The sequence below is a fragment of the Xenopus laevis genome, chromosome 1L (genome assembly GCF_017654675.1).
Source record: "Xenopus laevis strain J_2021 chromosome 1L, Xenopus_laevis_v10.1, whole genome shotgun sequence".
Lineage (NCBI taxonomy): Eukaryota > Metazoa > Chordata > Amphibia > Anura > Pipidae > Xenopus > Xenopus laevis.
In genome coordinates, this window is record NC_054371.1 from 99,352,485 (window position 1) to 99,376,111 (window position 23,627).

At 36.3% G+C, this 23,627-nt stretch overlaps 1 protein-coding gene across 4 annotated transcripts in view; it reads right to left on the bottom strand.

The window, feature by feature from the left end:
• Positions 1-23,627, bottom strand: part of fbn3.L (fibrillin 3 L homeolog) — a 133,830-nt gene that overhangs the window by 100,615 nt on the left and 9,588 nt on the right. For 3 of the 4 annotated variants that reach the window (XM_041560951.1, XM_041560952.1, XM_018253947.2), the window contains exons 2-4: positions 20,690-20,979; positions 6,244-6,326; positions 1,289-1,387 (exon numbers count right to left, since the gene is read on the bottom strand). In XM_041560951.1, coding sequence (XP_041416885.1) covers positions 1,289-1,387; positions 6,244-6,326; positions 20,690-20,862 — 355 coding nt within the window. In that variant the 5' untranslated portion in view covers positions 20,863-20,979. The other variant, XM_018253949.2, reaches the window with a different exon arrangement.

The window sequence follows — 23,627 nt, forward strand, 5'->3', positions numbered from 1 at the left end:
TGCAATATCACACAGCGCCATCTGTTGGTTATATGAAAGAATAACAGTGCGCCCTCTGTTGGTTATATGAAAGATTAACAGTGACTGCAATATCACACAGCACCCTCTGTTGGTTATATGAAAGAATAACAGTGACTGCAATATCACACAGCGCCCTCTGTTGGTTATATGAAAGAATAACAGTGACTGCAATATCACACAGCACCCTCTGTTGGTTATATGAAGGATTAACAGTGATGGCAATATCATACAGCACCCTCTGTTGGTTATACAAAAGATTAACAGTGATGGCAATATCAAACAGCACCCTCTGCACATGGTAGTGGGACAGTGGGACAGTGGGACAATGCACACAGTAATCCATTTGGCAATTCTCTGTCGCCATCAACTTTGCAAAGAAGTCCGGTTGATCGATGGGGGGGTCGCTTTGGAGGAATGTGCGCTGCTGGGAGACAGGGCTGTAGTTGTGTCTAGGCTTATACTCGAGTCAATAAGTTTTCCCACTTTTTGTAGGTAAAATTAGGTACCTCGGGTTATACTCGGGTCAGCTTATACTCGAGTATATACGGTACTCTGGAAAATAAGCCTTATTTTTGGTCCTAAATATTTTTCTTCCTCACCAGTGATGTGGCTTTCATTTATGGAGGTTTAAGTTGGGGCTCATCATCTACATGTGAGATTTCTTTGTTAATAAACCATTTTGCACAATTAAATGGCAAGATCAAGGGAACAATTTTGAAGTGTAAGTGCATAAATCTTTAATGTTCGTATTTAAGTAGGATAATTGTTATTCATAAAGCAAAAAAGGAGCAGAACTTTCCTGACAATGCCAGAGCTTGAGGTATATAAGGTGAGGTGTCTAAAAGTATCACAGTGCGTTGAGCTTTGAGTTAAAGATCTAAATTATTTGTAATTTAAATATATATGTAATTTATGTAATATATCTGTAATTTATGCACAATATTGTCTGTGTTCATTGTTTACAAATAAATATAAATACATACAAATCATTGTAGGTTTTACTAAATTCTACATGACTGGAGGGTATCACGAGAAGCCTGGTTGCTGGTTGGAAAGGGCCAACACTGAGACTGTGGTGGACACTGAGTAGGCACTTACCTAGTGCATAATATTTGTATTGGTATGTAATAGTATTTTTGGGAATGTGCTGGCATGCTTACATCATATCTGCATGTGTATTAATTAGTATCAGTGTATCTAACTTGAAAGTTTAGGCCCAAACACCTACTGAGTCTGTCGTGCCACATTCACAAGATTTGCTTCTCACCTATGCCAGCCCCACAAGTTGTAGATAACTGTCCATTAGAGCAAGTACACATGTTAGGCCGTGAACAAAAGCCATCTCCACATGAGTTCCGACAAATTGCTGAAAGAAAAAAAAAGGTACTGGTTACTAATAGTTTTGTTCAAAAAGTTGAAACAAAAGATTCTTAATTGTATTAAATTAATTATGGGTGTGGAATCTGTTATCCAGAACCAGTTTTCCAGAAAGTTCTGAATTATCTGAAGACCATCTCTCATAGGGGCAAATTAACTAAAGGGCGAATCTTCATTCATTACCAATACGCTAATTCACTAAAATGCAAAGTTGCGTCTGGCCAGCCGAATGCTGGTGAAGTTTTGCTAGCATTAATTCGTCAGCATCACCATTTCATAGCGATCTTTCTCTAGCGTTCATTTCTGCCTAGTAAAAATGTTACAGGGCAACACTTTTGAAATGAAAAATAACAAAGCGGTATAAAGGTGACACCTTTATTGGCTAACTAATATAATATATTAGTCAGCCAACAAAGGTATCACCTTTATACCACTTTATTTTTTATTTCAAAAGGGTTGTTTTGAAAGCAATCTGTACGTTCAATGTACACACCCATTTTTTATATGGCTCTGCTAAGTATGTTGGGGCTCTATAAATATGTTTTATATGCTATTATTAATAATAATAATAATAATAATAATAATAATTGGTTGCTACTGGCAACTCCACATAAATATATATGTGTGCATATTTATTAAAAATCGTGAATTAGGTAATCACAATTGTGTAAAAAATACAATGGCAAAACCATATAAATCACAGAAAAAAAACCTTGAATTTCAGCTTGCTTGAACGCTGACTAAACACCTTCAATTGACCTGTAGCGCATCTTGGCATGCTGTAGGTGGTGTTATTTTGCTTTTTCCTTTTTTTTTTTTTTTATTGATAAATCTTGACTATTCAAAGTGAAAATTGTGATCACAAATAAGTCTTGGAGATTTTTACAACAAACCTATAGCATAGGTACTGTAAAACGCAAATTACATAAAAACATATGTAAAGGTTATGTTAACATAAAATTGCTGAACTTCCATAAGAATATCTTGGAATGGAGAGGATTGAAATATGGCTACAACCTAATTGTTGCACTAAGGGGCACATTTATCAAGGGTCGAATATCGAGGGTTAATAAACCCTCAAATTCGACCCTCGAATTTAAATCCTTCGAATTGAATATCGAATTCGAAGGATTTATCGCAAATCCTTTGATCGATTAATCGAAGTAAACATCGTTTGATCGAACGATTACATCCTTCGAATCGAACGATTTTAAGCGATCGATCGAAGGATTTTTCTTCAATCAAAAAAAGCTTAGAAAAGTGCTGGGGAAGGTCCCCATAGGCTAACATTGTACCTCGGTAAGTTTAAACTGCCGAAGTATGTAGTCAAAGTAATATTTAAAGAGACAGTACTTAGACTATCGAATGGTTGAATAGTCGAACGATTTTTAGTTCGAATCAAAGTTGAAGGTCGTAGTAGCCAATTCGAATCCTTCACTCGAGCTTAGTAAATGTGCCCCTTAAAGTGACTGCATCTGAAAGTGGAAACATATGTTGATTGCAGCCTCTTGTGAAAGCAGGACTGCTCCCTCCCTCCTGTATAAGCAAATGCAGGAAATCATCCCCTGGCCCCTTGCAAAAACAATTTCCATGTAAGGCCTGCCTAAATAAATAGGTACATACGCACAACCTCCAAGGCCATTCCACTCTTTTACTAAACTCCTACTCATGAGTATCAAATGGTTAAACAGAGTTTTTGTTCTTGTTATCTAAATAAAATGACTGCAAGGAAATCTGACTCTTTTCCTCATCTTAAAACCTAAGCTTTTAGACCACCCTGTTTTAAACTCTAGGACATCACAACCGTGGAACGAGGAACAGACGCCTGAGGTAGATCATTTTGATAAAAATATTGGCCGATTGTATCACTCTTTTGCATACCTTTTAGATATTTTCTTTTTTCAATCTTTTTGTTACAGCACAAAAAATGGACTTAAGTATGAAGTATGAAAAAAAAATATGTGTGCATAGTTTGAAAGTGACCTATGAGGGTTGAAAAAATATATTTGTACATAAGAGATTCCTCTGATATTTGGCAACTTTTGTATGTGAAGATAAGATATAGTAAAGAGTATGCAAAGAAAGTCCTCATCATCTTCATTTATTTGTATAGCTCCAGAAAGTTACACAACACCTTACATTTACAATCTAAAGGGTTAGGGGCTGTGAAATTCAGAAATTTGGAAAGCTCTGTAAAAATAAAGAGAAAACAATTTAGGGGGTATTTACTAAGGGGGTTATTTATCAAAGTCCGAATTTATCTTAATGTTTTCTGCTACAAACTCCGATCAAACCTTTTTCGGGTTTTTAACACTTAGGGGCAGATTTACATAGGGTCAAATTTTGAGGGTTAATTAACCCTCCATATTCGACTGCCGAATGTATATCCTTCGACTTCGGATATCGAAGTCAAGGATTTACCGCAAATAGTTCGATCAAACGAAGGATTTTAATCCAATAGATCGAACGATTTTTCTTCGACCAAAAAAACATCAGAAAGCCTATGGGGACCTTCCCCATACATTCGAAATTCGAAGTTTTTTTTATTCTATTCCTTCACTCGAGCTAAGTAAATGGGCCCCTTACTTATTATTACATTTTCCAGAAACTTTGCTTTGTGGGAAAAACATGATTTTCACAATTTTTTCGGATTTTCCATCCGATTTTCAAGATTTTTTCATAATTTTCACCTGAAAACTCCAAATACTTTGGGTATTGCACGAAACCCAGCGCACATCAAAAAATCATTGGGATTTCTCTCATTGACTTATATGCAACCTCGACAGGTCTGAGATGCCGGGTTTTCAGATTTGGACTTTTCGATCGCACACACATTTTTTGCGATTTTTTCATTCGGGGGTTTAGTAAATATACCCCTAAGACTCAAATTTTTGCCAATACGTTATTAAAACAAAGTCGACCTAACTCCCATCCACGAACTTCATCAAAAGATCAGATATAAAAATTGGTGCAGGAAAATCATGCAACAATTCGAATTGTGTGACTTTTTCAAATTTTACACAAATTTTAATTGTGTGCACCCATCCAAGCATAAAACCATTTTTTTATGCATTTAGAAATTTGGAAAGCTCGTTAAAAATAAAGAAGAAACAATTCAGGGGGTATTTACTAATACTCATATTTTTCCCAATTTGTTATTAAAACAAAGTCAACCTAACTCCCATCCACGAATTTACCTATTTCATCAAAAGATCAGATTAAAAAAAAATTGGCGCAGGAAAAGTCTCAAGAAAATCATGCAACAATTTAAATCGTGTGACTTTTTAAAATTTTATACAAATTTTAATGTGTGCACATATAAAGCATCCATCAAAACATCAAACCATTTTTCAGACATTTAAATATTTTGTATTTCTGGCCTACATACAAAAGAAAGTTTAAATTTTACTTTAATTTAATCTTGAACTTTTTAGTTTAACATTTTTAACATTTTCAAAATTCTCTGAAATGTTATAAATGTACAAAAATGAAGGTGCCTATTTATGAAGCCAAAATATTTTTGGTTGAGTTTTTTTTAGGGAAAAACTAGTATTTTTAGAGAATTTTTAGAGATGTATTATACCCCAAAGCTGCTAAAAACATGAATCCAAAAATACTTCATCTAATTGTGATCTGCACTGGTTTTTATACGGTAATCTGAAAAAGTCTGGGTTTTCGGGCGACAATTTAAATTGTATGAATTGTTGCACAATTTTGTTGAGATGTTTCCCGCACTGGCTTTTTCAAGATTTTTTGATAAATGAGTTAAATTGATGTATGGGAATTGGGTCGACTTTGTTTTAATAAAAAAATTGATGAATTAGAGTTTTAGTAAATACCCCCTTACCGTTAAAGCCTTCATAAATGAGAAAAAAATTTGACCAATGGAAAAATGCAAAATGTTCAGTGCCATATTGGCTAAAACTGCGTGTAGTTAGAAAATGACTGATTACATATTCATGTTGTTTAAAGGAATAGTAACATCAACAAATTAAGTATTTTAAAGTAATAAAAATATAATGTTCTGTTGCGCTGCACTGGTACAACTGGTGTGTTTGCTTCTGAAACCCTACTATAGTTTATATAAACAAGCTGCTGTGTATCCATGGGGACACCCATTCAAAGCTAAAAAGGGAGAAAAGGAACAGGATACACAGCAGATAAGCTCTATAGTATACAATAGAATTCTTGATAACTTATCTGTTATCTACTGTGTATCATGTGCTTGCAAGGCAACACTACATTATATTGTCATTTCTTTAAAACGCTTTAATTTTTTGGTGTTACTGTTCCTTTAAAAGAGAAAGAAAGATCACTGCAGTGTGCACGAGCCCAAGGTACATTTCCCGTGAGCATGCACCAGGCCCGGACAAACAATCTGTGGGTTCCCATAGACAGTCACTATTTAGTGGGCTAGGAGGACTATTTGGGCCTCTGTGTACTTGGAATGCCACGGCCTATTTTGACTCCCAGTCCAGACCTGGCATGCACCACCATATTTTTCCAATATCTCAGGCATCCCCTGTGCCACCCTGGATGAACACATGCACAGTACAGTATTTGTTTGCCAATTTCTGTATGCGATGATAGGATGTTGGAACCGAATGGATCAGGGGAAGCCTAGGAGATTGGAACAAAATTATGTCACTGCAAATAGAACACTTGAGGTTCCTCAAAACTTGGCATCCACCAGTAAGTATACCAATCCTTTTCCTTTAAACATTAATAAAACATTCTTTACTTCTGAGAGTTATGTATTATTTAGATAGCCCCATTTAAATGTATGATCATTTAATTAATGCACATAATGAATCTGAGAATTAATTCCAGAAAAATATTACTTACGAACAATGCACTGGTTTCCTCCTGGTAATGTTTTCCAGCCAGGACAACAGTATGAGTGAAATCTGGATCCACAAACATTAGGCCTGTGAAAAAATTTAATTAAATTAAATTAGACATCTGAGACTTCTACTTGCATTATTTATTTTATTAATATAGCTATCTATTTCCCAAAATATCTTTGTACAAGCATAATATGGCATTTTAAAAACATTTCCAAAGAAAATGTCAAGAACAAGTTAGTTTGATAACTAAAACATAACATTAATTTATTGTTAACAATATGTGCTTGTGATCTTCAGATGCCCATGAGCCTGAAAAAGACACATGGTAAATTCATTCAGGCAGCCATCACATCAGCATGTGTAAACAATCATCAGTCAAATGGATTTAATGGCTATCCGGCTGAATGGGTTATGTGGCATCTGCTAAAAGAATGTAGATAATGTATGATTCTACTGGGTCATCATACTGTATATGCTGTTGGGTTGATCAGGCAGATTACTCATGATTAGTGATGAGCTCAATTTTTCAACAAGATTTGATGTGCAAATGATGCCCATAGACTCCAGTAAGTAAAAAAAATAGTTTTGCATCAAAAAAAATTTGCATCCCATATGTCAATGCTTTTTAATTTTCGCTGTTTCACAAAATGTAGGGATGGAAAAATGGTCAGATTCACCCATTACTACTGCTGATAATTGCTTTTTATTTCTATGAAGTAAGCATACACAGATTTCCTTTGTGCTATATTCAGAAATGTCTAAAACACCACAACCTCTTTTCAGTTGGGCACTCCCTCAAATTCTATCATTCTTACTATCATTCATGAATTTCCTCAGCAATCCCAATGCTGTATTTTCACTCTGCAATATGATATTCATTTGATGCTTGGATGAAAGAGCAGACAAGGGGAATAGAGGAGCCAAACTTTGCAATACATCAAAAAAAGCCCATATGCTGAAACTAATGACACATAGTCGGTCTTCATACATATTTGATCACTTGGAACACTTCACTGATGACGGTTAATGTACACATTGATGTATTTACCGTACCACAGAGGTTAAAAAGGTCCACTTGTAGGGTAGAGCCTCAAAAGGAGCAGCAACAAATGTTTAAAAACAGTTTAATAATATTGAATTTTATTCTGGGGAGGGCACTTGTGGGAGAATTTTATTCAGATGTTAGTAAAAAGACAGACAGTCACAGTTTGAAACCCATAGAGATACCTACTGCATTTTTATTGTCCAAAACATTTACAATGTGGAAGGGATTCAAAGATCATCTAATTGATCAGCCTTCTAGCTCTTGTTAAACTAAAACTTTTAGAACCCTTAACAACAGCCAGCGGGCAGACTGGATATTCTTTATTTACGGTATTGTTTCTCAACCAGTGGCTGGAGTATTTTTCTGTCAGAGCAGCTGCAAAAGCATTAAACACCCTCTCTGTGAGCTTTTAAAGCATTCACACAGCAACAAACCAAACCAATAAAACATTCAGTACCAGATAGTTCTTAAACTACTTGCACCACCATGTGACAATGAATAATATGATTGTCCCACTTTGCTTGTCAGTCTCAGGAAGGGGGCATGGCATTAGCAGATGGCATTTGCAGCTAGGCAGGCATATATGTGTTTTGAGGAAAAGGTATTTTACAAAGCAACATAACCATAATCACTTTCATATTAATGCTTTTGTATTTGAATTTTGGAAGCTTTGTATGTGTTCCACTACTCAGTAAAAATATGTTTTCAGTCAGTAAACAATGCTCTATAGGGATATTAAAGGCTTGCTGCCTTACAAGTAAAATATTACTTTATTAGACCACCATGAAAGTTGTAATTGGCAAGTGTTTTAAGACCACCTGAGTATTTTTCAGAATGGTCTGGGGGGAGGGAAAGGTAATCACTGATAACAATCTGGATTGTTTGCAAAGATTCAAATACATTTTCAGCTCTCCTAGCACAAGCTGTTGTTGGACACACTATTAACCTGTTTACTCTTGTCTCTTTTTTAGGGATGCACTTAATCCACTATTTTGGATTCGGCCAAACCCCCGAAGATTCAGCCGAATACAGAACTGGATCTGAATCCTAATTTGCAAATGCAAATGCAAATTTGCAAATGCAAAATTGCAAATGCAAATTAGGGGTGGGAAGTGGAAAAATGTATTACTTCCTTGTTTTGTGACAAAAAGCCACACAATTTTCCTCCCTGACCCTAATTTGTATATGCAAATTAGGATTCAGATTAAGTTTGGCCAGGCAGAAGGATTCGGCCGAAAAAAAATCCCTACTTTTTTTAAATGTCTCTTGGTTAAACAGACAGATCAGAGTAAAGAACAGTTATACATAGATTAAAGTTTTCTTTGCAAAAAAACTTTTTACATTACACACCCTCGTTTTTCATAGTATGGATCTGTGCATTTCTCCAGCTCCTAGCACCAGCTAAAGTGACATTAAGGGTCGAATTTCGAGGTGATAAATACTTCGACCATCAAAAGGCTTAACTTCTACTTCGAATATCTAAGTCAAATTATTTTTGACCAAATTTGACCGTTTTGCGGTCGAAGTAAAATCGTTCGATTGAATGATGATTTCATCCATCGATCTAATGATTTTTCGTCGACTTCAAAAAACTTAGAAAACTGCTCTAGAAGGTCCGCATAGGCTAATATAGCACTTCGGCAGGTTTAATTTGGTGAAGGACAGAACTTCAATTATCGAATGGTCGAATATTCAAAGTATTTTACTTCGAATCGAATTCGAAGTCGAAGTCGTGGTATCCTATTCGATGGTCGAAGTATCGAAAAAATTACTTCGAAAATTCCATCGAATTCACTTTGACCCTAAAAGAGAACTAAATAAATGTGGCTAAAAATGCCTTACAGTTGTGCTCATAAGTTTACATACCCTGGCAGATTTATGATTTCTTAACCATTTTCAGAGAATATGAATGATAACACAAAAACTTTTCTTTCACTTATGGTTAGTGGTTGGCTGAAGCCATTTATTGTCAAACAACTGTGTTTACTCTTTTTAAATCACAAAGCAAGGAAAAACCCAATAACTTCAGGTGAAATGCAAAAAATACTGGAGGAAAATGTGCACTCATTAGCCTGGAAGCTGCGCATGGGATGTACTTGGACATTCCAACATGACAATGATCCAAAACACAAGGCCAAGTCAACCTGTCATTGGCTACAGCAAAATAAAGTGAAGGTTCTGGAGTGGCCGTCTCAGTCTCCTAACCTCAATATCATTGAGCCACTCTGGGGAGACCTCAAACGTGCAGTTCGTGCAAAAGAGCCCAAGAATTTACGATGACTGGAGGCTTTTTTTTGCCAGGAAGAAAGGGCAGCTTTACCGTCTGAGAAGATGGAGCCTCATCCACAACTTCCACAAAAGACTTCAAGCTGTTATTGGCAAAAAGGGCAATACACGGTAAAGGGGGCAATACACGGTATTAATAACTGACTTTGAATCCAAAAAACATCAGTGCAGCGCTGGATGAAAGATTCAGGGGTCTGTCAGGAGTCCAGAAAGTCATTGACCTTTTATACACACCCACTAATTACAAGCAAACAGATCACATGTGAAGATGGTTACCTTTAATAGCCATTCTAACCATTTTGTGTCAAGTTGTGTGCATGTGTCAAGTTGTGTGCATGTTATCAGGCCAAATCACCAGGGTATGTAAACTTTTGATCAGTTTGAAACTGGATGCTTTTTTTTTTATCCACAACTACCACAAAAGACTTCAAGCTGTCATTGATGTTAAAGGGGCAATACAAAGTATTAAGAACTGGGGTATGTAAACTTTTGATCAGGGTCATTTGGGTAGTTTGTGTAGGGATTATGATTTAAAAAGAGTAAACACAGTTGTTTGACAATAAATGGCTTCAGCCAGCCACTAACCATGAGTAAAAGAAAAGTTTTTGTGTTATCATTCATATTCTCTGAAAAATGGTTAAGAAATCATAAATTCTGCCAGGGTATGTAAACATATGAGCACAACTGTATATTATATACTGAACGTACTGCACCAGCCATAAGTTTCAGCTTTTCAATAGCAGCAGTGATGCAGGACTAGTGATGGCCAAATTTGAATTTGCGACTAATTTCCACGTTTTGCTGCCGGCGAATAAATTTGCAGCGAAAACTTGCCAGCGTCAAAGGTTTTTTTTTTATGTGACAATTTAGGCACTGGCGACGATTAGTGGATGCCCATTGACTTTAATGGGCACCAGCAGCAACTTTGATGCCGGCGCCCATTTTGACCATCACTATCCAGGACTTCAAACTTGTCACAGGGGGTCACCATCTTGCAAAGTGTCTGCAACACTCACATGCTCAGTGGGCTCTGAGCAGCTGTTTAGAAGCTGAGCTTAGGGGTCGTCATAAATTATCAAGTAGAAAATGAGGTTTGCCTGTAATATAAGCTGATGCTACAGGGCTGATTATTAAATTATAATGCTAATTATCTGTATTAATTACTAATCAGCCTTATATTGTGACATTTCTATTCTATGTGTACTGTATATTGTGAGGGGGTCCCTTAGCTCAGTAAGTGACAGCACAGAGCATGTCCAGTGAATCAGCAGAAAAGAGGATGAGGAGCTTCTGGGGCATCTTTACCGAAGCGCCTAATGCTAGCGTGAATTCGCTAGCGTTGGGCATTTTCGTTACTTCGCAAATTCACTAATGGACGCTGGCGTAACTTCGCTAGTGTAACTTCGCACCCTTACGCCTGGCGAATTTTCGCAAAGGACGTAACTACGCAAATTCACTAAAGCTGGCATTGTTCTGAACGGTAAGCCAGACTTCCTTCGCCACCTAAGACCAGGCGAAGACTTCCTTCGCCACCTCAGACCAGGGATTGCTTCAAAAAAAGCTACATATTTTTCTAAGTCCCAAAAAACGCTGGCGTTTTTTCTTTATTATGGGTGATAGGCTGAAAAAGATCGAATTTTTTTTGGGGCTCCCCTCCTTCGCCCCTACATTTCCTAACTCATGGCAACTTAACAATACAGTGGGCACATGTGTAGGGCAAAATATTTTTTTTTTTGATGTTTTGAAGGTTTCCCAGGCTTGTGTAGTGCTGCTACGAATACTTCCATTGAAATTTGAATTTGGCGCCGTATGCAAATTAACCATCGCTAGCGTAACTTCGCTTTGCTTGGCGAATCAACACTAGCGCAACTTCGCAACCTTACGCTACCCCTTAGCGCAACTTTGGATTTTAGTGAATTTGTAGAGCACTGGCGAAAATACGCCTGGCGAAGTGCGGCGAAGCACAGCAAAGTGGACGCCAGTGCAACTACGATTCTTAGTGAATGTCCCACACAGATCTTTACTGCTAAAGGGACGTGGTTGCCTTGGGCTGGTACAGAAGCCCAAAACATAATGTACAACATTTCTAGCTACTTCTTTAGTTAGGCTTTAGTTCTCCTTTAAGAGGGGCATTTCATGGGTGGATCAAGGGTCTACCATACCAATATCACTGTCCAAAAAGTATAAACATAAGCATACTCAGAAGCAGCAATCTGGGTCCTCCTTTTGGTTATGGATAAGTGTAGCCCCCATAAATTGCTTTTAACTCAAGAGAAAACAGCAAGCAGGGGTGGGTTAAGGGGCAAGTAAGGGCCTCCAATGATCTCTACCAACAGCTGGGACAGACCGAAGCATTAGAATTGAGAAACTACAATATTTTTTGAATGGTAGAAACTCCTACTTAATTCTTAATAATAACCAGCTTGATCAAGTTTGCAAAAATAGACAATACAGGGATAAATCGATGCAACCTATAGGGATAGGGATCAAGCATGATTATCATAATTTTAGCCTGCTCCTGATTCAAGCAGACAACATGATATAGATCAATCTTGACTGACCCAATTGTTCAAAATACAACATGCATTAAAACAGTTGGCATATATTGTAAATACAACAGCACAGCAAAGCATTATGCCACACACTTACATTTTTTTACAACAAGAGCAAAGACACTGACACATATGAAATATGCATATTTACAGTAAGTAAACACTAAATGGAAATTTGTCCACCTGACATCACATTATAAATCATACTTTATAATCTTTGAGCCTTACAGTATATCAATATTGCCAATGTTTTTTTTGAATAGTGGGCACTTTAAGTCATAAAATATATATAAGTGTGCTAAATTATATTAACACAATATCAGTGCAAAGAAATCAAACAAGCACATTAAAAGATGGGACCCGCTAACATGCCCTGCAGCATGGCATCTAATCATCAGTCCTCCAGTTGGCCTGCCTTATAGTATGGGACATGATACTATTCTCTAACCTGGTACATCATTCTAACACAAATACAGGGTAAATTTTGTTCATTGTGACTGGGTGGCAAGTTGTAAAATAAATGCTACTTTTATATAAGGATTTGTGCATTACCTGAGATGCAATAGAAGCAAAAGCACGTGCTTGCAATTACATTGTATTCAGTGTGAGAAATACTGAATTGTGGGTATTTCTCACACTGCATCCAAAAAATAGTATTTTGCACAATGTCCTGTATTCTAACTGTATCATTGACAGAAATCATGCATTTTAAATTCTCTTTTTATTTGAAAAGCAAATTGTCAGGCACTCCTTTGCAGGTAAAACTGTTTCCCTGTATAAAGATGCCCATTTTTTTTAATGTATTGGCTTTTTATCTGATATACTGCAGTTTAGAGTTCAAATTATATTAAAATGATGAAAGAAATCTGTAACAAGTCATGGCCTTCAGACTTTACATTGAGACGCCATGTCTTTGTACAAAAAACACACAAACTCATTGCTCATACACTACCCAAAATATATTGGGTAGTGTATTGGGTAATGTATTTTTTTATGGGGATATGTTTCATATCACAACTGGCCCCCACAGCTCTGCTATGTTTTTCCAGTGAACTCAAGGACAGGCAGACAAAAGTTGAGAATGGCCAATACAAACTGAGAAAGTAAGATTTAGGAGGCATCCACATAATATGCTCTTAGTTAACTGTAAGAATTACTCATCATTACAAAGTGTTAAGGAATATATTGTAAGCCTACATTATGCCAATATGATCTTTGCATTATAACCTTCTCCTGTTGAGCTATTTAGCCATATAACTATAATCTACATAATAAACATTTTTAAATTGAATAGGTCACCCAAAAATCTGAAACTATAGAAACAATTGAGTCTATGACCAAAATGTATTTTTTTTAAATATAGAATCCCACAACAAACAAAGCAATCCTTAAGTCTCATCTTTATAAGTTTTGATGACATTTCAAATGATTAAAGAGAGTTATGTAATTTATGCCTTCTCAATCAATTGAAAATTACAGGGCAGTACAGAAAAGCTGTATCTAGCAGTCTTCTTCCATTGCTTCTGGACATGGATGTTTATGGTGGCCAGGCATGTTTGCTAACTTCAAAGGATAATGAAGCTCTGGGGTTTTGAGTAGCTAAGCATAGTAAAGAACAATGTACTTTGGCATGATCAAATATACTGTACCTCAAACATACAGGTATATAAGAAATTTTAAAAAATGAAATTCAAATAAACTTTGGCAATATTACATTCTTGTGATTGCTATTAGTATTACATATAAGAAACAAAGATATTTAGGTGAATCAGAATTGTACCCATTTTTTTTTTTTTCCCCAAAAGGGAACATAATGTTATAATTGTCTAACATGAGTGAACCTTACTTTTATTAACGTGAGAAATCTTTATAAGGCAATCCTAAAAGCATTTACATAAAATATTTTCATAGTCTGCACTTTGGAAAGTCAGGACCATTTCTAGAAAGCATGATACTGTATATTTCAAAATAACAGTAGCTTTTATTTATGCCTTTTGTGAGCAGTTCATGAATGGGATATTTTGTTAATCTTGAGCATTCTGGGGGGGGGGGTTTACCTGTAACCTCTCCCACTCATTCATTTCTATTGGGGTCAGAGACAGGCAGACAGTGGAAATTTGTTAACAGAATCGGCAATTAGCACATGTAATTATATATTCTCTCAGTTGGATTGGATGGTGCTCCCATGTCATAAAACATAATAGAAATAACAGAGAAAAGGTGAATCCAGGCACATTAGTCAAAACAAAATTTGTATATGTGGCGCTCCTAGGCCAGCTGGTGTCTGCCTGCTCCCCCGCCCCCTCCCCTCAAGTGCAAGCACACTTTCTACTCCAGCGGGAGAATTAAAGAATAGTCAAAACCTCCCTCACCCCCAGTATGTGCAGCAGTTAGGGAGCAGATGTGGCTGGACAGAATGCCTCCCTTAAAATTGTGCCTCCTCAGTCCCTGGCCTTTGTAGCCTTCCCACAAATCCGGGCCTGACACTAGTATTGTAAAGAAAATGTAAAAAGTATAATTTATTTGTGCAAGTATCCACAAGAGTATTTTGCACTACATGAGTTATAGTATATACCATATGAAATAAATTTGTGAGAGACATTAACCCAATATATTTAATATAATAATGATATATATGATCCCTTTAATGATTTTCTAGAAAAAAGCCTCATGTGAGTTCTTATCCTGAAGTAATCCACATGACATCCCAAAGGGGAATAAAATCATCATTATTCATATATTCACATCGGATCAGCATGGACCTGTCCTTATCTTGGGGGGGGGGGGTTCAAAACCTTATGTATCTCAGTCATGTAGCAAAGGCAGATACCACATTTGCAATGTGTGTTAAGCAGATCACCAGGCCATCCGCAAGTACACCATGTGGGACTATGGGGTCTCAACCTGATGTACTTCCCACCTTTCTTATTTGTAGTCTGGGTAATATATCTGCAGCACTAATAACAGTATTAAGTGTAGTTCAACAATTAAGCCACATGAATTCAGTATGCTTGCGTAGTATATTCCTTCAGACTGCCATTACAGGAGTTACTTTCCTTCAGAGTCTTTTGTGCAGCATGCATGCTTAATTCCTGCCTGTCTCTATGTGCCACTGATGTCTCATGTTGCTGCTTCATCCAGGTCCTCTGTGTGTGATGCCTCAGTTCTTATTAGACACGTTGGCCCAGGTTGTTTTCCCAGGGGAGATTTAATCACTGTTGGTCTCTGTCAGATGGCTGTAGCAACAAAAACACCTGTGTGCCATAGCTCTTACTATAGCTGAAGTTCCATTTAACACAATTGATAACACATAAGAGGAATGAGCAGAGCTAACAGCACACATGCTGCAAAAAGGACTTCTACTCAGGGGCATAACTATGGAGGAAGCAGACCCTGCAGTTGCAGGAGGGCCCAGAATGTAGAGGACCCAGTATGGTCCTAAATGAGCAATTTCATTATATCTTGGTTGAATAGATCAACGTATCAAAGTTTTGGGGCCCTAAATTGAATTTATTCTGGGGCCCATAAACATCTAGTTATGCCACTTCTTCTGATTCAAAAATATATATATCAATAAATAGTATTACATTGATATAAATGATCAAATGGACAATTTTTCTTTTTCTTTTCTTCCTACTATTGCCAGGAGGTGGTAATCTACTTTGTACAAATGGAGGGATGGGTAAACTGAAAAAATGGCATGCCTATGCTCTGGCATGACTGCATGGGTGGTGAGTGAGTGGATTATATAAGTCGGCCTATGAGAACCTCCTATGGCCAGCTTTAGGAGGAAATGTATTAAAGGAATAGTTCAGTGTGAAAATAAATATGGTGTAAATAGATAGGCTGTGCAAAATAAAAAATGTTTCTAATATAGTTAGTTAGGCAGAAATGTAATGTATAAAGGCTGGAGTGACTGGATGTCTAACATAATAGCCAGAACACAACTTCCTGCTTTTCAGCTCTATAACTCTGAGTTAGTCAGCGACTTGAAGGGGGGCCACATGGTACATTTCTGTTCAGTGAGTTTGCAATTGATCCTCAGCATTCAGCTCAGATTTAAAAGCAACAGATAAGACCCATGTGGCCCCCTTCAAGTCTCTGATTGGTTATTGCCTGGTAACCAGGGTAACCAGTCAGTGTAAACCAAGAAAGTTGAAAAACAGGAAGTTGGGCTATGTTCTGTTATGTTAGACATTCAGTCACTCCAGCCTTTATACATTACATTTTTGGCTAACTAACTATATTAGAAACATATTTTATTTTGCACAGCCTATCTATTTACCCAGTTTTTATTTTTACACTGAACTTCCTTTAAGCAGAATTGTTGCCAAGCAGGTGGCAAGGGTCAACAATACACACACAATGACACACTGACAAAAACAGAGAGAAAACAATCTGCTACCGCTTGTCTGCATTTCTTTCTTTTGCACTAATGCCATTTACTAAATGTCCCCTCCCCATAATTCACGTTCTGCGTTTTATGTTTGTTTTATATTCTGCCTGTACCAACATGTTGTAACCCAATATGACATATTTTCTGAATTGTGAGAGAGAATAATTTAGATTATCCTGTCTGATACATACATCTCTCTCCTACGGTTTTTCTTTTAACTATATCGTCATTATGAGAGGATCGGTAGAATACAATAAAGAATAGATTTTTGCTTGGTAATGTTCAGTATATCCTCCGCATCAATCATTCACAGTTAGGATCTCAGATAAGCACCATTTTATAGTACATTCAAAAATTTCATTAAATTGGTCTATGAAGCTTTTCATTCATCCAGGTCATGGGATATCCAGTAAAAGTAAATCTATTACTTCTGCTAGATATTCAAATAAATTCATCTGTCTATAAAACATAGATGGAAAGAGGTGGCGAATACACATTAATAAAGGGTCATTTAAAAATTATTTGCAAAGGCTGCTCTTGATGCAGTTGCATGTCAATAGAATGAGTGAAACGAGCCAGTGACTTGTTGTTAGTAAATACATCAGACACAAGAATGCATGACTATTTTGCACAAGGATAATAGAATTAAGCCCAACCTTTTCAGCCCCTGTGTAAAACCAATTTATTAACAAATAATTTTTCAAACTGAAAACATGGGGTAATTTAAACTTGTAACCAAGCCTCAACTGGCCATATGAGGCAACAATGAAAATGAATTTGTTTTATTACAGCTTTTTACATTTCATTTATTACATTTGCCTATTTTTTATGTAACTGAAACAAACTCTTTACAAGATCTGTATGTCTCAGCGGTGTGTGTCTTTTTTGTATCTATGATTTAAAAATGTTTTTCTCGTTTTGCTCTTTTCTTAGATTAATATTAACAAACACACAAAAGGGCAACATGTAGATTAATTATTATCATTCTTTGGGTAGATAATACAATACTTCTTTGTTGCTGTTCTAAAGACCCACAGGTTTATACAGACATGTTGGATTAATAAAAAATAGCATTCCTCTGAGTGAACTCTGTTCCATGAAATCTGAATATGCACCATAGGGATTAACCACATCAGACAAGCTGAAGATGGATAAATATTTTCTATATAGTGAATTAAAAATACACAAATTCAGGAACTTTCTCTGGCTCCTTAGTCTCTTTAGTCTCTTTTGATGATAACAACCAAATAAATCAAGAGAATATTGATGATATACTAAATATGCATATTCTGGTTGTATTAAGTTACAAGCAAATTATTCTACCACAGCAATTAAAATTTACTAAGAATATCTTAAAACTCAAAATCTGAATTGCAGTGAATTGTGCTTCAGGCAAGAATGTCATATGACATTATTATACTTTATATATGCATTTTGCATAATACACAAAATCTATTTATAAATAAATGATACTGAGCAATTTTTCTCATATAGCCTACAATATATGTGTAAGTGGGTTACACAAATTCTCAAGGATCCATTGCAGTTGAAAGCATTCCTTTCATATAGTTTGATTTAATTTAGTTTAGTAATTATTAGTTTAGTAATTAGTTTCATTTAGTTAGTAATTATATTTAGATTATATATAAATAATTGTGCACTGTAAATATTTCAAAGGCAATTTCATAAATCACCAATCTGTGGTAGCAAATAGAAATGCTTATAAATTTAGTAAAAAGAGTTGCTTATACATTTATAACAATGCACAATTCAGAAGTATTAATTTCAGAAAAAACAGGCCACTTGCAAACTATTGAAGTTAATATCTTTTCCCGCAGGACAGTATGTATGAAGTGTCCTCTTGATAATCTGCATTGGTGTATTTACTTCCAGAATAGAGCATTAAAGGGGACCTGTCAGCCAAAAAAAATTATTCAAAATCCTATTTATCACAATAGTAAAGCAAAATTAACTTTAATTACACAATATAAATTTGAATTGTGTTTCCTTCAGTCTGGGAATTCATAATTATAGCAAGCAGGCAGGAGCCATTTTGTAGACACTGTTATTAAGGCAAGCCTGCCATAATTTGAGAATTTTGTTTATGCACCAGAATGGGGGACCCGATGTCCATCCCCATGCACTGGTTACACATTAAAACGGTCAAGAGAATGGCAGAATGTGTGGAGTGCAGTGACATTTAGGAAGTGCTTAATGGAAAGTGAAAGCAACTGCATGCCCTGCCGTTTCGGTTTGCTGAAAAATTTGCGGATTTCCAGCGAAATTCCAGTGAAAAATTTGTGAAACACAAATTTTGACGCCTGCGACAATTCTGACAATTTCATCGGAATTGTCCAAAAAAATTTGCAGCGATTTCGATCATTTGTCGACACCGCCAAATGAGTGAATCTCCCTGTGTATGGCCCGCTTAGACCTGATCTTTCATGATCCCAAGATGATTGCAGTTAGTCCTACTCTATCATCAGCTTCAGGAAAACACTGCCCAGGGTTACTCATATTAACACTTTGCTTTGAGGAATTAAAGCTTAGAAAGATTCATTGGTTTCTTTTGCCCTTAGGAGAAGGTGATGAATTATTTTTAAACTTGTAACCTCCTGTGAGAATGTGAAATGGAATGTTTGTACAATAAGTCACTAGCTCTTTTAGGAGGGAAGTCTCTTTGTTGTCAGAAAAGACTCAACTGACTTTGAAAAAAAATACTTTGAAACTCTACTATATAGTAAATATAACAAAAGAAATTATCCTTTGAATGAGAATGTACATTGCTCAGTGTCCATTAAAGAAAGAGAGCTAGAAGAAAATTATAGTCTAGACATTTTTACAATTAAGTATACCATCCAACTACAAGGAAAATGAGACATTTACAAGAATTGGCACGATCCTATCCCTGCCCCCATAAGTCTTTATGTGCAACAGATAAATCATGCTCCATGTATCCCTTCCATAGGAAGGAATTCTTAGCAGAACAGTAAATTGTTATTACTCTTTGATGGTATTTTCCTCAATGGTTAAATATGATGAATGAGCCATTTGCACTAATTGAAAAAAATCATGTTTGGAATAGTTGCTATAGCAATGGAAAAAATCTAAAATTCTTAAATCTAAAAATTGTTAATTTTATTTTATATTATTATTATATTTATTTTATTTTAAATTCAATGACTGTAAAAATACAGAAATGGTTGTAACCATGCTGCCATTTAGTTAGGATATCGAATTTATTAGCCGTACTGTGGACAGACATACACTATGGAGCTCATTTATCAATTTTTGAGGTCTAGGGAAAAAAAAGCACCAAGAAAAAAAAAGAGGCAAAATGTGAGACAGAATATTCTTGCGTGTGTTTTTTCTCAGAAAAATGTTGCATGTCAGACAGAATCACATTGTTCCATTCAATTTAATGAGGCTAAAAACTTGAATGTTTCAATGAACTTGGAAAATAAAGTTGTTAGAGACTATTTATTTCCATTTAGGGTTATGTAATAAAGGACACTACAGGGACTATTTACTAAAACTTGAATTTATCTCATTTTTATTAAACCAAGCTCGACCAAAATTCCCATCTACGGCTTTTCCTTATTTATCAATAAAATAACTCAAAAAAGTTGGGTCAGGAAAAACTTGATAAAATATATATATATTTGAGGTTCCGAAGAATATTTTTGAAAACATCGGAAATTGTGTTTTTCTCAGATTTTTTTCTCGAATCATGGAAAAGACACAAACTAAATTTTTGATAAATCATCCCCCTGTCAGTGTGCCAGATACCCCATCTTCTTGTTAAAAATAAATCATGTAAAATATAACATATGTCCTCATAGTTTATTTACTTTTTCTACATAATTCCAGCAAAAGCCCTAATAATCATGTTATAAGCACAATTTACTGTTTATCCTGCTCTTATATTCTTATGGTTTGTATATGTTCTTGTATTATCTGCTGTCTATGTATGTCTAAGATTTCACAATTTCAAGAGGACTCCATGACACTAAAAATCTTAAGGCAAGTTAGTATATGGAGCAGTCCACATCAGAAAGAAAATATTTTGTGCTAATCATCTTCAGATGCCACCATAAAGAATCTTTTCATACAGCATACAGCTCCTATGCATAAAAGCGAAAAAGCTAAATTTGTCATAACATACCCTCTAAGAGTGTCTTGTCCCCTCCTCCGTACTCTTTGGGGAATTAGTTTGTCTTCTTGGCCTGCAAACCTGTCCACATGAAGATCTCCTTGCTCCATCTGACCCAGAGCTTGTTTCACATACCATAACACTGTATATCCCAGCATGAACTTAGCCAGCCATATAAGCGCCATGGCAGGTTTGGAGAAATCCTGCCTTTCTTTGTGAGGGCTCTTCCACTTCTCCCGTTACTGTTGAACTAGTCACAGCTAATAACCAGGAGCATATAGATTTGCTGTGATGTGGCACTCCTTTAAAGAGATGAAAACAATCTGATGTTAGAATTTACTTTAATACTGACATAGAAAACAGCTATTCATTTAAGGAGTGTCATAGAATAGAATATTAAGTTTCTGTTTGTTAACATCAACAGATTATTTTTTAAATTTAGAAAAGCTATGTATTACATTCATAATGAATTTGTATTGAGTTTTGACATACAGTATGTACTAAATACATACCTCCCAATATTTGAAAAATCGAAAGAGGGACAAAAAAATATGCCGCGTGTAGCATATAAAAAAATTCTGACCACTACAATTTTATGGCTACACACTCTAAATACCACAGCATTTTACAAACATTTAGGCTATGGAAACTTTAAACACATTTCTGGGGGTTTTAAGGTCAGGTTTTATGTGTCATTACAGTTTTGTATCTTTTACTGGCATCAGTGCTAGAGATCAAAGAGAAACTCTGGACATTTCAGTAACAATCTGGCACTGCTGGCTGAGCTGTCAAAATCCTGACTAACCTGAGGTAACTGTATATAGTTGTGCATTTAGCAAGTACAAAAGCACATCAGATGCATCGCATACCCTTGATTCAGGGCTTTCCTTTTGGATGAGGTGGTACATGAAAAGGGAAGGCAAAGAGCTGAATATTTTTCTTTCGTATATATTCTCAAAACACACAAAATTCAAAATACACTACATATTATAATAATTATTAATTAAATAATCATTAAACACTATGAATATTATGCATCACATAACTGATTCTTGTGTTGCGCATATAAGCCAGTTTAAATACCACTTGAAAAACAAATTGCACAAAACTGCCATGTGGCACGCAGGGCACAAACTGCCTCTGTCAACTTCCATTGCAAACATCATTGGTACTATCAATGTTCAGCACCAAAACACTAACTAGAAAATTTTCTGAAAATACGATGGCCCAAGAACAGTCTATCCTCAACATGTAATAAAAGGCACTACGTTTGCCCAGGAGAAGTAACCAGTAGCAACCAATAAGATGTTTGCTTTTAAACATATGACCTGGAAATTCTACCTGCTGATTGGTTGCTATAGGTTACTGCCCCTGGGCAAACTTAGTGTCTTTAATCACATAACCCCATATGTGTGCTACCAGGCTCTTCATGCAGAATAGAAGTGTAAATGCAAATTAAGTCTATAGATGTGCCCTGTGGGTTACCCCTAAGACTGCAACAAGATGAGAAAGTGTCAGTTAATAAAACTGTTGTGGAGAACAGCATTCATTGGACAAAGCTCACAAGTTACTAACGGAATGCTGTGATGCTGTAATGCATTCAAATTATTTAGGCCAGCATTATACTGCACTGCAATGCTTAATGGTACTGCCTATCTCTGTAATCTTGTTGACATCACCAGTGACATGATTGGGCCTTGTTTATTGGCACACACATCTACTGCAGCTAAACTCTTTAGATACCAGTTTCATATTTGTGTAGCTAACTCCTCACAGAACAAGCTACAGTGATATGACTATACTGTGCAACTTGTCGGTGTAGTCTCAAACGTAGGATACATTTTTGCAACTAACCAGACCATAAAGTTCTCTACAGAACAGTGGTTGTGTCTGACCTTTCTGGTTCCAGACCCTTTTTGAGATCCAACACTTGGTCAATGCCTCCCTTAATTCATAATTATGTGACAGATTTTTCAAAATATCAAAAATGTTTCTATTTCAGCACTAATTTCATGAAACTCTTTGGCAGAAAATAAGTGTTTACACAAAAATTTACCAATGTAAAAGTTAGTAAGTAGGAGAGCAAATAAGCATTCTTTACTTTAGGCCACCCACCCACTGCTCTAAGCCACTCTTGGGGGGGAGGTAAAACCCACAGTTTCAAAACCACCTGGAGAATGTTGGGCAATAGGCCACCTACAAATAAATTATTGCTCCTTCCATATATCTGTAGACAATGTCACCTTGCTTGGAATACGTAACTCTTCCTCTGCATCAGACTCCTACTGGACTAATCAACAATACCAGGTAAAGAAGGCAGATAAAAGGCAAAATTCTTCACTTAATTCCACATACCAATAAGAATATGGTATGTAATTAAAGTGGAGGTCCAACTTTCAACAAATATTAACATGTTTAGATGCTAATTCTAACTGTGCTTTATTTTTTAATTTTGTAAGGTTTTCAAATTATTTTCCATTACTTTATCTGAGGCTAGGGCCACATGTAGCGGATCTCAGCCTGTGGAGAAATGCAGGCTGAGAATCCATTCCTCCAATGCTGCTCAGCTATTACATGTGCCTGAACCCGAACACATTTCCTCGGCTCAGGTGCAGACAGACACAACATGCTGGAATGCAAGATTTTGCATTTCAAGCTGAAATCCGTCACATCTGCCTGCATCAGAGCAGAGGCAATGTACTCGGATGACAGCAGAGCAGCATTGGAGGAGCAGATAATAGCCTTCTGCTAGTGCCACAAGATGCAGATCTCGGCCCAATTATGAAAATTTGAGTGAGTTAAAGAGAGGGAACGGGGGTGACGAAAGTCAGTGGGCCTAGGGGTGCTCGCTATGTAAATCCGGTCCTGACTCCACTTGGGTTCGAAGGCCAAGATCTGCATTGTGTGGAATTAGCCTTAGGAACTGAAAATGCTATCTTGTTAACTGGTG